This window comes from Balaenoptera ricei, chromosome 11 (assembly GCF_028023285.1).
Source record: "Balaenoptera ricei isolate mBalRic1 chromosome 11, mBalRic1.hap2, whole genome shotgun sequence".
Lineage (NCBI taxonomy): Eukaryota > Metazoa > Chordata > Mammalia > Artiodactyla > Balaenopteridae > Balaenoptera > Balaenoptera ricei.
This window is the reverse complement of record NC_082649.1, coordinates 29,653,559-29,669,361: the sequence shown is the minus strand read 5'-3', so window position 1 is coordinate 29,669,361 and position 15,803 is coordinate 29,653,559. Positions and strand designations below refer to the sequence as shown.

General features: G+C 44.3%; 1 protein-coding gene across 7 annotated transcripts in view; it reads right to left on the bottom strand.

The window, feature by feature from the left end:
* Nucleotides 1–15,803, bottom strand: part of ADGRF5 (adhesion G protein-coupled receptor F5) — a 109,983-nt gene that overhangs the window by 28,300 nt on the left and 65,880 nt on the right. For 5 of the 7 annotated variants that reach the window (XM_059938549.1, XM_059938546.1, XM_059938552.1 and 2 more), the window contains exons 4-8: nt 7,770–7,940; nt 5,475–5,651; nt 5,234–5,343; nt 3,319–3,377; nt 2,317–2,459 (exon numbers count right to left, since the gene is read on the bottom strand). In XM_059938549.1, coding sequence (XP_059794532.1) covers nt 2,317–2,459; nt 3,319–3,377; nt 5,234–5,343; nt 5,475–5,651; nt 7,770–7,940 — 660 coding nt within the window. The remainder of the gene's footprint in view (nt 1–2,316; nt 2,460–3,318; nt 3,378–5,233; nt 5,344–5,474; nt 5,652–7,769; nt 7,941–15,803) is intronic. The other 2 variants (XM_059938547.1, XM_059938553.1) reach the window with 1 other exon arrangement.

Sequence of the window (15,803 nt, the reverse complement as noted above, 5' to 3'; positions counted from 1 at the left end):
CTGTGAATATTTCATGTAGTGAACTGACCAGGAAGGCACACAAACTTATGTTACTTACTATGTGGCCTTGAGCAAATGATTTAAATCTAAGCCTCCATTTCCTCACTTGTAAAATGGTGATAATAGTATCTACCTCACAGGATGTATGAAGATGAAAAATGTGTAACACACTGGGTTTAACATAGAAAAGATACAGTAACAGTGCCCACTTTTCATTAGTACCTTTGTTAATTACAATGATCAGGAAAACTGCCGGATTTCCATGGTTATATGAAATTGATCATAAATATATTGAGAGTGATTAAAGAATGGGGTGTTCTGGTTAAGGGACCCTGCTGATTGATCAAACATCACCAGAGGATTAATATATGACAAAATAAAAGGGACTATTCTGAAGATTGCCATGTGCCTTTCCTGTTCCATGAAGATGGACTTAAAAATAATTTCCTGATACCACCTCATTCATTCAGCATGTTTCTTTCTTTTTCTCTTCCTCTCCCCTGCACCCCTCACTCCTGCCACCAGATAAAATTATAATTTAAGAAAAACCCACCCAGGGACCTCCCTGGCGGTCCAGTGGTTAATACTCTGCATTTCCAATGCATGGGGCGTGGGTTCAATACCTGGTCGGGGAACGAGGATCCCACATGCTGTGCAGCCAAAAAAAAAAAACAAAAAAAAACCAAACCTACTCAGCTACTTGACTTTTTTGGATACTTGTATTCTGGATAAACCCCACTAACCCTATGGAGAGCAGGCTGGTATTTAAGCTCCCGGGGGGTGGAGTTGCAGGTGACATAGTTCATGGTCATTGGTCTAAGGCTGTGCGTATCAAGGACAGAGATGAATGTAGATTCTCTTGCAAAAAGGGGCATCGAGTGTCATTCACAACAACTTCATGGCTCTTTGGAAGAATAAGCCACAGACACTAGAGCACTTTGGTGGTTTTGGACTGTCAGCCGCCGATCAGGAAAAGTGCTGGATACTTATTCCTGTAAATGGCTGACTATATTCAGCACAATTGAAATTTTGGGGAAAGAGTCATCGTAATTGAAGCTCATGTATGCTAGAGCTTGCTATTCTCCTGTGCCCTCAGAACCATATAGAAAAAAATTTTTTCAGGCCAAAGCATCTGCCCATTGGTGGGATGGCGTTAGGGGTCAGGAAGGGGGTGGCGATGCTGGGATTACTTCCATGTGAGTCTGCACCTGGAGGCCACTTATTTCCCTGCCTTGAATTTTTCAGTTTTCATCTATGGGGTTGCTGCCTTATTCATTCTGAATTTTTATCTTGCTGTTTTTCTCTTTCTTATGTTGTAGCACTTTCTTACCGTTGTGTAGATCCCTTTCAATATTTTATTTTTAAAAATGATCCGATGTCTAAAAATATTAGCAGCGGATGTAAAGAAGAAGAGTATGAACCTGTTGTAAGGATGGTCTGACTCCTGAGAAGGGGCACTTTTCCTTCCAGCTGTGCCTCAGACAATCCCTGCAGTGCCCTCCCCATGGTGACCTGTGTTGTTCCAAAAGGGAGTCACCTTCACTCTGGAACCACGGACCGAGTCAGACAGAACACCTACTGGCCAGTGCTGGTCCACCAAACCTCTGCTCAGTTGGCTCCCCTTTCTATCCCCCAAGTAACAATCGATCCACCCACCTAATTACACAACAGAGCTCAACTCTATACCCCACTTGTAAAATGAGGGAGAACATCTACAATACCAGGACTCTTACCACTGCTACATCTGATCCAAAGCAGTGTTTCTCAAACTTTCCGTGCATCAGAATCACCTGGAGGGCTTGCCGAAACACAGATTGGCCCAGGTTGGTCTGGGGTGGCCCCAAGAATTTGCTTTTCTAACAAGTACCCAGATGGTACCAATGCTGCTGGTCTGGGGGCCACACTTTGAGAACTACTGCTCTAAAGTAACAACGGTCCCCCTAGTCAATATCAATGCATTTCATGAATATCCCACACTTCCACCACCACAACGTTAGTTCTACTTTTTTGGATGTTTGGGGTCTGTTCATTTAAAAAACTCCATAAACCCAGATGGCTCTGTGGCCCCCTTGTAAAATCTCTCCCTCCTGGGACTGCCCCCCTTCCCTAGTCGCAGTGATATTAGCAGTGTAAGGAGGCTCTGAACTGGTCTAAGTTGGGGGGAAGGCACCAAACCTCTATGCCAGGAACTGGAGAGTCCTCTCTCCGTGGAGGACACTGTAATGTGATTTCCCAGGTTTAAGCATCACGATAAATGCCGTTACCGTATCTAAGTAGAATGTACATATTGGAAAAACGTAGCGATGTTATACTTACTGCTGTAAGTAACCTGGAAGGAACTGCTGTCCATCTTGTAGGTCTGATTGAGGTTCTGTGTTACTTGCTCGTTTGCTCTGCGCATTAATTCAGGCGATGCTGCTGATGTTGTGACTTCATACACCACAACCACACTTCCAGGCCTGGATGGAGACCGCTCAGTTCAGTAAAGCAGTGAGTGAGGTGGAAGAGTCTAGAGCCTTATGGTTTATTTGCATAAAGAAAACAAAATGGCAGGAAGAGCCCGGGGACTTTATCTTCAAGGGTCCACTGAAATCCAACCTGTTTCTAAGCTCTAGCTGAAAGCCTGAGGCAGGGCTCGAACACTCAGATGTCTGCGGATGGGCAACATCAATGACTGGAATAGCCAGATGGGGCGGAGTGAATTGAATCCTACAAGGGGGTCAAAGGATATAAGCCACAAGGTAGAGACTGTTGTCACACAGTCTGCTGGCCCAGGTTACCAGCTGTGCTGAATATCCAGTGAAGCCCAAATCCTCAATGTTTCTGTAAACATTCTGCATTTTTTAATTGGCAACTAACTTTTTGAAACACTGTGCAAACACACTCAGGGCTGCCTGGTGCCTAACTCCACAGGGGTGCATTCACGTGACAGGGTGCAGCTCTGTGGCCAGGGCTAGCTGGCTAAATTTTTTTAATAAAGGCATCATTGCATGCATGACTTTATTTCATTTCTGTATTTCTGACTTCCCTAGATGGCAAACGTATCCCACATCTTTGTTTGCAAAATTCTTGCGTGCATAGAATGAACACAAGTCTTTTTCTCACCTTCCTTCTAAGTAGGTACATCTCTAAGGAGTGAGCTGCTGTTCTCAGTATTTCCTTGCACTTTAAGCCCTGGAAATCTGACATTGTCTTCACCTTGACCAGACTGCTCCCATTGGGCATCCCAGATGGTGCCCTTCTAATGGGCTTTTGCTTTTTCACTAACGTTTTGGTATCTGCCATTGGATAAAAATGACCCAGTTATAGCATTCTTACCTGAACTCTGTCACTGTCACCAATTTGAAGCCTGGTAAAATACTGTAACCCTCCCGGAACTGGAAAATCAAGCAAGACAAGTGTCATGGATCAAGGTCCACTGAGAGACGGGTCAACATTTTGAAACAGAGTAAAAAGTGTCTATTTCTTATCACCCTGGGTAAAATGCTCTCCTGTATATTTTGTTAGCGCTAGCACTGGCAGATCTTTGAAGAAGTAATTCCTATCCACCTAGGTCATTCTGGGTTCTCCAGGAAGCAAACACCAGAGTAAATGTGCAAAAAATTTACTTCGGGAAATGCCTAGGGGAAAAAAATGGGAAGGCAGTGGGGAAGGCAGGGAGAGCCATCAGACCCGAGTGAAATTGGACAGGAGGGGAGGCGGGATGAAATCATCCTAGACTGAGCCTGGGAAGGTTCAGTACAGCCTTCAAAGGAGTCCGTTTGCTAGACAGACCCGCCCTGCTCATTCACTAGCAGCAGGCAGCAAGCACTGCCACGCGGCAGCAGCCGGGGCCCTCAGTCAATTGCATTTCCTGTAGTTGGAAATCTTCGAGGTGCCTTCTTGCAGCTGCCACACTGCCGGATCGGATCCCTCACTTAACATATCACAGCTCCGGTTGAGCCAATGTGTTTTTTGCTGATGTTTTTACTTCCTTTTGTTTCCCTGAATTCCAACCCCACAGGAAATTCAATTTGAATCAAGTCATATTTACAGGGCGGATGCCATGTGCAAAGTGCTGTGTTAAGTAGCTGGATGGGTGGGATCCAAAGATTAATATGTAACTCTCCTTTTTTCCTCAAAAGTGTATACTTTAGTGCGTCATGTGTGTGCATGAGGAGAATTCTCATGCTGTGCAGAACTATTACATGTCGGATATGCAAATCAGATATCCTACAGCTCTTCTGTATCAGAGTTTCATCATGGCGCCCATGAACAATGGCAATATTTGACTGGGTAAGCAAGAGGCTGCTCCCGGCTTGAGGCAGAGGGTTGGCCGCCCACAGAGTTAAGCGGAGTCATTACCTCAGCCCACCTGTAGCAATTTGTACCACACCCGTTGAGAAGCTCTATTCCAAATGAATTGACTCAAGCAAAGCATTTAGGTTTAGATGAATTAATCCAATGTAAAGCACTTAGAATAGTGTCTGGCACACAGTTTACAATGAGAGAATATCCTCTTTTTTTGCATGAGTAAATTTACATATGTATACATTCTTTTTAATATTCTTTTCATTGTGGTTTATCACAGGATATTGAATATAGTTCCCTGTGCTGTACAGTAGGACCTTGTTGTTTATCCATTCTATATATAATAGTTTGCATCTGCTAACCCCACACTCCCAATCCCTCCCTCCCCTTCCCCCACTCCCCCTTGGCAACCACAAGTCTGTTCTCTAGGTCTGTTTCTGTTATGTGGAATCTACAATATGACACAAATGAACCTATCTACATGAGTAAATTTAAATCTGCCTTAAGTGTGAATGCCTTGGGACCTCCAGTGTAGAGTGGTGTGGAATCCTCTGTGCCAGACTTGGGCTGGTCTGCACAAAAGATGTTAGGGGTTTCACCCATGTGATGTGTGAAGATGAATAGAAATGCACCATCTGGTGCTTTTAGACCAGGTTCTTGGACCTTTTAGTAGGTTTCTGTGAGTTGATGCCACCAAATTTTACGTGAATCAATTCTATCCTGGGAAGAAGTTCCACCTATAGGTCAAGATGATGTCAAATCATCCCCTGAACACCGTCTGATTTGAGCGCTTCTTAATTCATCATCCCAGAGGTATAGAAATAATTTCAACATTCACATTCATAAATTCTGACAGATTCAAGCAAACGACCCACTGTAAATGCAATAGATTCAGTTCAGCTCAGAGTTTGTTGGTTAAGAGCCTCCTGGGACCAAAACCCACCGCTGTTTCCAAGTCAGTCTTGTAGGACCTATAGAGGGCAGAGGAAGAGTTCCTGAGTTCTTCTTGAAAGCCCACATTGAGTCTGACCGACATTCGCAGGGTAATATCTGCTGAAGAACACAGGGCAATATTTTAAAAATCCCATGTCAGCATTTGAGTACACACAGGACAGAGAAGCATTTGGTTGAGTTGATATCAAATAGCCACTCAACAAACAAACATTCAGTGAGCAGTTACTTACCTCCCTGGAGCTGGCAAAAAGGTCCCTTGGGAGGCAGTCCCTTAAGGCAACTGCAATGATGCCCTGAAGGGGAGCCATCATGCCCTTGGCAAGTGAGATTGTGGAGGCACCTTTCCTGAGGCCACTTATAGCCTTTCTCACAGGAGCACCAGGTTTCATTTCCAGTAGGTCTGCAGACTGTCATCAACCAGAACAATGAGGAGAGAAAAGGTAGTTACCGCCTTTGTGTTTATAGATGACAAGTATTTATACTTGTAGGAAACCCTAACTCCACTCCACATTGCCCTTCTGGGAAGTTCAGTAGTACTGCATGAGATTCTCATGATTCCTGTACATGTCACCTTGCTGTTAGGCACGGCCACCTAAAAGATGACAGCTCTGACTATCCCAGGGGCTGCCTACAATGATGAAGTGCTAAACAGATTCCCGGACTAGAGAGTATGGCAGCCGGCCTCCAAGATGGCACCACCCATCCTTGCCTCTGGGTACTCACATCCTTTTGTAACTCCCTCTCATGTTGTACTAGGGTTGGTCTGTGTGCCCAAGAGACTATAGAAAGAAGTGGTGGTGCATCACTTCTGAGATTAGGTTATAAAAGACACTGTGGCTTCCCTCTTGGCTATGCTCGCTCTCTCTCTCTCTCTGATCACTTGCTCTGGGGGAAGCCAGCTGCATTGCATGAGGACATGTCATAGGGAGGCCCACATGATTAGGAACTGAGGTCTCTAAGCCAATAGCTAGGGAGGAGCTGAGGGCTGCCAACAACCGCATGCGTGAGCCTGAAAGTGGGTTTTCCAGGCTCAGCTGAGCCTTCAGGTGATTGCAACTCTGGCTGACGGCTTGACTACCACCTCATGAGAGACCCCAGAGCCAATGCCATCCAGCTAAGCTCTTCCTGGATGTTTGGCCCTCAGAAACTGTGTGACATAATAAACATTTGTTGTTTTTTGTTTGTTTTGTTTTGGTTTCTTTTTTGGCCATGCTGTGCGGCTTGTGGGATCTTTGTTTCCCAACCTGGGATCAAATCCGGGCCCTCGGCACTGAAAGCACAGAGTCCTAACCACTGGATCGTCAGGGAATTCCGAGTTTGTTGTTTTAGATGCTAATTTTGGGGGTAATTTATCACGCAGCAATAGATAACAAATATAGAGTATAAGTAAAATTCTAAACTTGTGCCTTTTACATTTCAAGTCAAATGTGAACAGCCTAGACTCCAATCCCATTAAAAATTGACATTGAAAAATGCTCTGAAAACAGAGGGCTTGGAATTTATGTCTAAAAGTGGACTAAAGCCACATCACTGTGAGCTGTTTGTTCTGCAGGTGGGTATCTAGGCAAAGGCCCACAGAGTGACCACCCAAAGGAAAGCCATCAAATAATTGTTCCTGAAACAGGAGGGACAACCAAGTCCCCCGGAATCCTTGGACATCGCTCCCGTCCTGTGCTCCAGCAGCAGGAGGGGGTGAAGCAGAAGCAGAAGAAATGGAGGAAGTCAAGGCTGCTAGTGAGTGTGGTGAACATTGGCCGGGGGTACTTCGAAGGGAACCAACAAGATCCCCTTTGTCAAAATCTCTCTCCCGCTGACGTGAAAAGCATTTTTTTGGTTGTTTTATTTTTGTTGTTGTTGTTTCTCACTTACTTATTTTTGAGATGGTTGTGGAGGTGGTATTAGCAGAACTTTTGACTCCCATGTAAAATACAAATGTGCCTTAAGAGGGTGGCAAAAGCGACCACCCCTGGACCACCTAACTGCATTTAGTGCTTGATACACATTGGCCTTAAAAATCCTCAGTTTTGTGTACTGTGATTAAAAATGCCTTTCAGATAACCAATAAGAACCTACTGAATAGCACAGGAAACTCTATTCAATGCTTTGTAATGACCAATATGGGAATAGAATCTAAAAAAAGAGTGGATATATGTGTATGTATAACTGACTCACTTTGCTGTACAGTGGAAACTAACATTGTAAATCAACTATACTCCAATTAAAAAAATTTGATCAAAAAACATGCCTTTCTTGAAAGGATCATAAGGTAAGCTGTTGGAAGAGTGGGTGGGGGAGGCACAGGAAGAGGGGAACGGAGAAAATTTGGGGTGCTTAGATATGAGTATCATGGTCATTAAGTCTAATCTTCCTTACCCAACCATCCCATTGCATCCTTTCTGAGGTCAACCCTCCCCAGGCTACCCCCCTCTACACCCCACATCCCCCTCTAAAAGGAAGGAGCTCAGAGCAACGTTTCTCCTGATTGGCCCAATCCTCCTATTTCAAGCAATGTGTCTTTTACTCACCTGTTGTCACCTCGATGCTCAAAATGTTGGTAGCTGGGTCAGTGTCATCCCCTTGAACTGGAAAACTGAGGTTATTCAAGTAAGCTTTGCTAAGCTCCAGGAAGGAGGCGTCTTCAAAACTGACCTCAACATCAACAGTGAACTCTTGGGCTGCAGGACGGCTCATGGCAACTGGAACGAAAGCATACAAAGGCTGTGAGAACTCACTGCAGCGGGCAGAGAGAGAACATGATGGACCTTTCAGCACTTAAAGCCAATGACGTTTTAATTAGGTGGTTGGGATGAACAGATGCACACTACTATATATAAGATAGATAAACAACAAGGACCTACTGTGGAGCACAGGGAACTCTGCTCAGTATTCTGTGATAACCTATAGAGGAAAAGAATCTGAAAAACAACAGATATATGTACATGTATAACTGAATCACTTTGCTGTACGCCTGAAACTAACACAGCATTGTAAATCAACTAGACTCCAATATAAAACAAAAAGCAGAAGTTTCTTGGGAATCCCCTGGGGTCTAGTGGTTAGGGCTCCGCGCTTCCACTGCAGGGGGGTGGTTCGATCCCTGGTCGGGGAACTAAGATCCCGCATACCGTGTGGTGCGGTTAAATAAATAAATAAATATAGAAATTAAAATTAAAAAAAAAAAAGCTAATGATGGGGACATGTGGATGCCGGACACATCAGCCTTTAAGAATTTCTAATGAACTTTTTTAGAGAAAAAGAAGTTTGTTTACTGATCACCACCAAGCCCTCCCTTCATGATTCTTCCTGTCTATGACTCTTGCTATATTAGAGGAGAAAGGAAACAGATCTAGCTTGTATCAGCGCTGTGGTCTCTGGCCATTTGAGAACTTCACAGGCCAAGCTCAGGACTTGTCCATCCTCTCCATTCCCACACCCCTTTTGGTGTCCAAGGCCAAGGGTGACTGTGTGGAGAATGGACTCGAATGGGACGCGAATAGAAGCAGGGAGACCCAGCAGGGAGGCTTGGCAACCGTCTAGACAATAAAAGCCACGGTCCTGACTCACCAGAATGAGTCAGTATGTTTCTGACACCATTCAATGGTCACGCATGTATTTTGAGAGCTGAAGGATGCAAGCACGGCTTGAAGACCTCTGGGAAAAGTCATGTAGTTAATTCCCTTTGTTCTTAGCCTGTGTGCACAGCGTGTTCTTACTCTGTATCTCTGGTGTCCAGCACATGCTAGGTACTCAACGACAGCAAAATTGGCAAATTGGAAATTAAAATGAAAGAGATCTTCAGCAGTTCATTGTTCTTCCAAATTGTCTCAAGACTGGTTGCCCGGCTGGCATTCTAGATGAGTCTGCCTCCCAATCCAGGCAAGCCAGACAATAGATCTATTGGAATGTTCCTGCATAATTACCACTATTACATCATGTCTGGGCTGTTGGTTGTAAGTTCTCAAGGGCAGGAACTGCTTCTTTCACTTCTCATGGCCTTACCCACTCCATCTGGCATGGAACCCAGCACATAATAAATTCACGTCCAATCAATTCTTGATAAACCTGCGATTTCTGAGTTGAGTCACAGATTCACCTTTCTGTCATGGCCAGAATCTTTGGCTCATTCCTGGTTGAAATATATAACTGGAGCAGAAGCCATGGGCTTGGTTAGTAGCTAATGAAGAACCTTCAAAAAATAGGAGAATTTTTAATACAGATGCCTTGAGAAGACAAGTTGTGGCTTATTTTGTCTTGTCAGTCAAATAAGGAAAAGATTAGTGAATACCTGCAAGACTTTTACTTTAAAATATAAGTAAAATCTGGAAGTATGATACATATATATATGTATATATATAAAACCATAACATTAAAATTCTATGTCTGTTTTCTAAAAAGACAAAGAATTTCCCCCATAATATCACAAGATTTGTTTTAAATATTCCAAGGATTATTTATGAGAAACACTAAAATGGAGTAAGTTTACCATGGGAAACTCCAACTGATAAATGTTTATTGTAGAAAATGGTAATATTTGTCCACTTACAGCTGTAAACTATGTTTGTCTAGGAGTTTGGTTTTACTTATCAACCTTGTTGAGAATTATTTCATTTTGGCATCCTTCAACTTGCTGTAATTAACTTGCTGTAAAAAACATCTGGGCACATTTTCTTAAAATTAGGAATGCATCTTAAGGTATGTTTCCTCCTTATAAAAATGTATTTACAAGTAGAACACAGTGACTTTTAAAACCCAGTGCGGAATCTCAGCTTGTCACGATATTATGGCATTGCTTGAAATTTCCTGTTTTCTTTCTGATTTGCAAACGGTTCTGTGATGCAAACAAGCTTCCTGGAAGGACGGCTAATCTTAATCTGAGTGATCCTAACCCTAGACATAGTATGTGGCCTGCTGGGAACATTTGCAAGGAGGGCGGCTGCATGATATTTATAAGGTCTGTTTTAGAGCACATTCTTTTTCCTGAAAAGTAATGCAGCAATGTTTATACCCTCCGGAGGATTCAGAAGCTCCAGGATCCTCTTTGCTGTGGTCAGTCTACTCTCCTCCCAGGAATGAATGTAAACAGGATTTCCTGGACGGTAGCTGCTTTTGAGATGAGTGAGGTCAGTAACAATCCCGTAGCACCCACTCCATCACCTGCATTATTGCCTCCCAGGGTCTGACCCCAGCATGATTTCAATGCCTGCCTGAGGGTCGTCAGTATCACCCATCCCTGAGCCCACCTCTCTCTGCTCTTTACAGACGTAATTGGAGAATGAGCAGTGTGCCTGAAAAGCACATGGTGCTTCCTGGATGTCGTCATTCCCCACTGAAGCCAAGGTAGTTCTTCCGCTGAGATCCTACAAGGAGCTGAGCCAAAAGCTTAAAATACCACTAAGAGGACAGTTCCTGTGACTTTAGCGAGTTCTAGTCTATGGCATTTGTGCAGATATTAATTAAAGCACCAGCCTCTAAGACCCCCTTCCCCTCAGCCACCTTTTATGTGCTTGACAACTTCTAAGGGAGTTTCAGAATAACCCTCAGCCTGAGCACCAGTTTTCCATAGAGACTGGTAAGGATGGGGAACATTTAATGGAGAAAGAAATGTCTTCTTGAAAAATGGTTAATTCTTCAAAACAGGCTCAAAAACACCATAGTAACTCAGAAGGCTACAGGCTTGCCCTTGGAAATCATCTATTCCAGTGGTCCCCACTCCTGACTGGTGATTATCCACACGTAGGGATTCTACACACACAGATATTGTGGAACCTCAACCCAGGTGAGTCAAAGTAGAATCTTTATAAGTTAGTCCCAGAAATCTCTGCTTTTAGGCGTGAGAAGAATGATTCCCCCAAAGAGTAAATGACTTGCCCCAGCTCCTGCTGCTTGCTGGTGGTGCCCAGAACTTGGATCTCTGGACTTCTAGAATGGGGTTCTTTCCATTACCTCACTCTGACAGTGTGACTGATAGAATCATATCACCCCTAATGGTGCCATGTGTTCCTCAGGAAAAGAGAATAAAGGATGTTTTGGAGGTGGGGTGGGCATGCAGTAATTAATAACTTCAAAGATAGAGATAGCTTGGCTGGACCTACCAGGGACCATTGGCTTGGCCCTGAACCCAAAGCATCATGGTGTTACGGGCAAGCAGAACACAGAAACACCACTGGGCCTCCGGTCCCTGTAATGCCCAGGGAGAGCATCTGAGTTTAAGGGAAGAAGCCCAGACGCTCAGGATTAGTATGACTTGTGTAGGGTGGGGTCAGGGGCCCAAGATTTGGGGTCGAAAGGCCACGCCCTGTCCACCTCACCTCCTCCAAACCTGAGGACTTCAGAGCTTCGGAAAGTGATGCTGGTGGGCTTGCCCCAGGCTACAAGGGACCCAGGAGGAGCAGGACGGTTCCTCCCGCTCTGTGTAAGTGTGTATTTTAGAGGCCCTTCCATGCTTCTCTGCTGCCTCTGGACCACCTGATTCCAGACAGTTCAGTGTGTTCTCTTTGCCTCGGGCTCCTTCGCCCTGGTGTTGTTTGTCTGAGTTCTTCTGACTTACCGATGCCCCAGTGGAAGGTAACACATTCCAGGGGTCATCAGTGTCACAGACACAGGCCTATCCCTGGCCTGGGAGGCACAAACCAACCAGGATTTCCCCTGTCCTTTCCCATTAATCACTGCCCGCCACACTGCACTTATCTTAAAGAGACATTTCTGGAAAGTTGGCCACAAACTGTGACAAGCAGTTCTGGGTCTTCATCACAGCTGTTTAAGCAAACAAGACTATTTTTGCCTGGCCACTCTCCTGGGAACTACGGCTTCTCAGAAGTCGGGGCCTAAGTCAATGTATAAATGAATCTCTCACCTGCAAGAGAGTGAAGCCTGCTGACATCACTCGGGAGAAATGAGGTTCGTATGGTTTTCTCTTGACCAAAGGGGCCCATGCGTCTTTATCACTGAAGATTTGGCTCTCGTTTCTCCCCCTTAGTCCTGTAGCAGGTAAATATTAAAAGCTACCTGCTCTGCTTTCTTCTTGACATGTTCTCGTAGGTACCAATTTGGCAGCATCTTCTGGATCTGCTGTACCTTTGTCAGCAGAGAGTCAAAGATCCTGTTCTCCCTTTAGGTTTTGAAAGGTTTGTTCACACAGAGGAAAACTGCCAGAACCCCAGGCTATGGTCTGGGGGGCAGGCATGGATGGGGGAGACGGAGGGCAGCACTGTGGCATAAAACAATGGGCTGTGAGGCCTGGAGAAAAGAATCAATTCTACTAGCTCATCGTACACCCAAATCATCAAAGTCAGCCCCATGTAAAGCGATGCTAGTGGCCCTCACTCAACAAATCTGCTCCGAGAATCACAGCTGCGTAAACTTCCTCTAAATGTGGTTAGAGAGAACGCAGTTTCCTTCTGCAATATATGCATAAGAAAAAGCCCCAGACCGTCATTAATCTCCTCGTATTCCCTCTGCCTGGAGCTCCCTCCTCCCTCCCTTCTTCTGTCCCATTTCTGCTCCTTCTTTCATGCCTCAACCTCAATCAATTCTCTCCTGGTCACTCTCTGAGTCTATGCGTGTTCAGTGACCTGAGGACTCACAGAATCAAGGCATCGTGAAGTTGTTTGAGTATTTTAAAGATCACCTTTAACCACTCATCAGATGCCATGATGCCCTCTATAAACACTCCTGCTAGGTGCTTATTCAGATTGGCTTAAATACCTTGCATGACATGAAACTCACCTCCATATAAGACGGTCCAACCCACCTTTAGTTAGTTCTGTTAGAAACTTACATTTAGCCCAGACCTATCTCTCTGTAGCTCCTACCATTTTCTAGGCAGTAGCTTTGCCTTTTTCAGGCTCCCAGTATGGGGTGACTCTGCTTTGGATCTTACAGACTTTGAATTTAACTTATGATGCGTGCATATCCTATCCTTACAACCAGATTAAAAGTTGATAGCAGCAGTCAGCATGTTTTACGTTTTTTGTGCCCAATAGGTGCTTAATAAATGTATACTAATTAAATATTAAAAACCCTTCTTTGCTAAAAAAAAAAAAAAAAAAAATCATGGCACGGAATCTCACAGGCAAGATCCAGAAAGTCATGTTGAAAACTCTGACTCTTAACTATGAGCTAGGACTTGGAGCCAGAGAGAACTGGGGTAAATGCCCTCTCACCTGGGAGGCTACTGAACCCCAGTGAGCCAAGCTTTGCTCATCTGTAAATTAGGAGCACTATTTTCTCTGCAGAATTTGTTGTTAAGGAGTCGGGGTATGAAGACCCCTAGCAAATTGCCTGGCATAGAATAGCCATTCTGAAGCAGCGTGTAGAAATAATAATACTGATCATAATAAGTGAAAGGATTATCATCTATGCAGCTGTCTGCTGGTAGGTCAACTAAACCTAATTCTCTTCCAATCAGGTCTCACTTTTGAGATAGGTAAGCAAAGAAAATCCCCACCAGGCAGAGAGCACCAGCCTTCTCTTCTCACTTTGCCACCACTACTGCCTGCTCGGAGCACGAAATGCCACATGTTATCATAAGAAAGATTAAAGCCAGGAAAATCCCCAAATCTGTTCCTCAACCTGGAGAATGCACAGCATTTCCTGAACACAGATCAAAAAGAGACAGCACACCCGGCCAGGCTGCAGGTCTGCAGAAAGGTCAGGATTTCCGAGCTGGCAGCTGGCAGCCCAGTCTGGTAGGAACCTTGCTCTCACTGAATCTGTGAAGATGTAAGTGCCTCCAGCTCGGGCTTAGGACATCCTGGGTCTCCCTTTCTCCTACCAGCCATTCCTTTTGAAACCAAAGAAGAACCAGTGGGGACTCTTCAGCCCAGGACCCAAGACACGTTCCCAGTTAAGCTCAGAAATCTGACCTGGGTAACTTCATAATTGATGCTGAGGACACATTTGCGTTACTTCCAACCTAAGAAGCCTCTTTTTAAAAAAAAAAAAACTTTAAAATCAGTCCATCCGGCACTTTATTTATTTTTGGCCACACCATGCAGCATGCAGGATCTTAATTCCCCAACCAGGTATCGAACCCGTGCCCCCTGCAGTGGAAGCACGGAGCCTTAACCACTGGACCCCCAGGGAATTCCCAAGAAACTTCTGCTTTCAGTCCCCTGTGAAGATTGCCCTTAAGACTAAATTTCCCGCTGACTGTTGTACTTCCAAAATAAGATTTTCATTCCAGCTCCGGCTTCTACCTGTGGCCTCCACCTCCCCAGTCACCCGGGTCTGTGCACCCCCAAGTATCATATAGATCATCCCTCCCTGTCACCCCCATGTCAAGTCTGTCCCCAAGTCCTTTTGACCCAGTTCTCAAAATGTCCCTCACAAGCGTTCGCCATGTTCCTTTCCTAACGTCATTCCAGGTACCAGGACCGATGACGGTCCACACTGCTGAGGGTCCTTGCTGGTCTCCCGGCACTAACCTCTTCATCTAATTCCTTCAGCCGTAACCATCTGGCAAATTTTCACTTCAGATGGCTTCCACCAATGCCTCCTCTGTGCCAGCCTCTCGGCTGGTCTAGAATCCACTTCCTGGTGGAATCAGGACAGAATTCTGGAGGCTTTGATGGATGCTTAATTCCCTCTGCTCCCCAATAGCCACTAACAAGCAGATTCATACTCTTCTTGCCTCTGGCCTCCGAGTTTTTGGTGAAGGTTTCTCTGCCCCCACAAAGTTTTGAAATAGTTTTCCTAAAATGCTAATATTGTGGCATTCAACCTCCTGCCTTCAGTAGTTCTACAAAACCTTCTCTGTACCAGGGATATTTCAGGCTCTGTCAAATGCAATATTTTTATAAATCAATCAATTAAATTTGTTTTTAATTTTAAAAACCATTAAAACAAATAAAAACATCAAATACCCACCCCAGATAACTATATTAACATTTAAAAAAATAAGTACATAATATTATTTAATCCTCTCAACAACCTTATACAGTAAAAATATATTTGTATATTTGTATGTATGTATATATATGTGTGTGTGTTTGGATGTGTGTGATATATTTGTGATACATAATATGTGGTAGAGGAAGAAGTCCATAGCTCTGAGAATAGATGTGAGTATTGATCCTACCTTTAAAGGATCAAACTTTAAAGCTCTAAAGAGTTGGTCCAGTGCCTCAAAAGGAAGTTCCTTTTGAGAATTCTCTTTCTCTTGGAAACTTTGTTTGTCCCTTTCTGGCATGAAGGCTCCAGAACACAGACACTTCTGTGTGGTATCTGCTGAATGTAACCCTCCTATTGCTTGCTTTCCTAGTTTTCCTGGAGAGCGATGCTCTTAATTTCAACTTATATTCTGAGTATCTGCGGCCTAGTGCCTGGGCCTTTCCATGACCAGTTCTTACTCCAGTGATTTTGTACAAGTACCAAGGCCAATCCTTCTTCTGCAGATGATGGGTTGAGTCATTAACACTTCCAAAGTGACCCTCGAGGCCCAAACCATGTATAAAAAATGGAAAACATGTTTTCATGGTGATTTATCATCATCGTGACTGTTTTTAATGAAAGCACGTCTGGAAAAATTTTGGAATGTCAAATCCTTAGAAGTGGAAGTG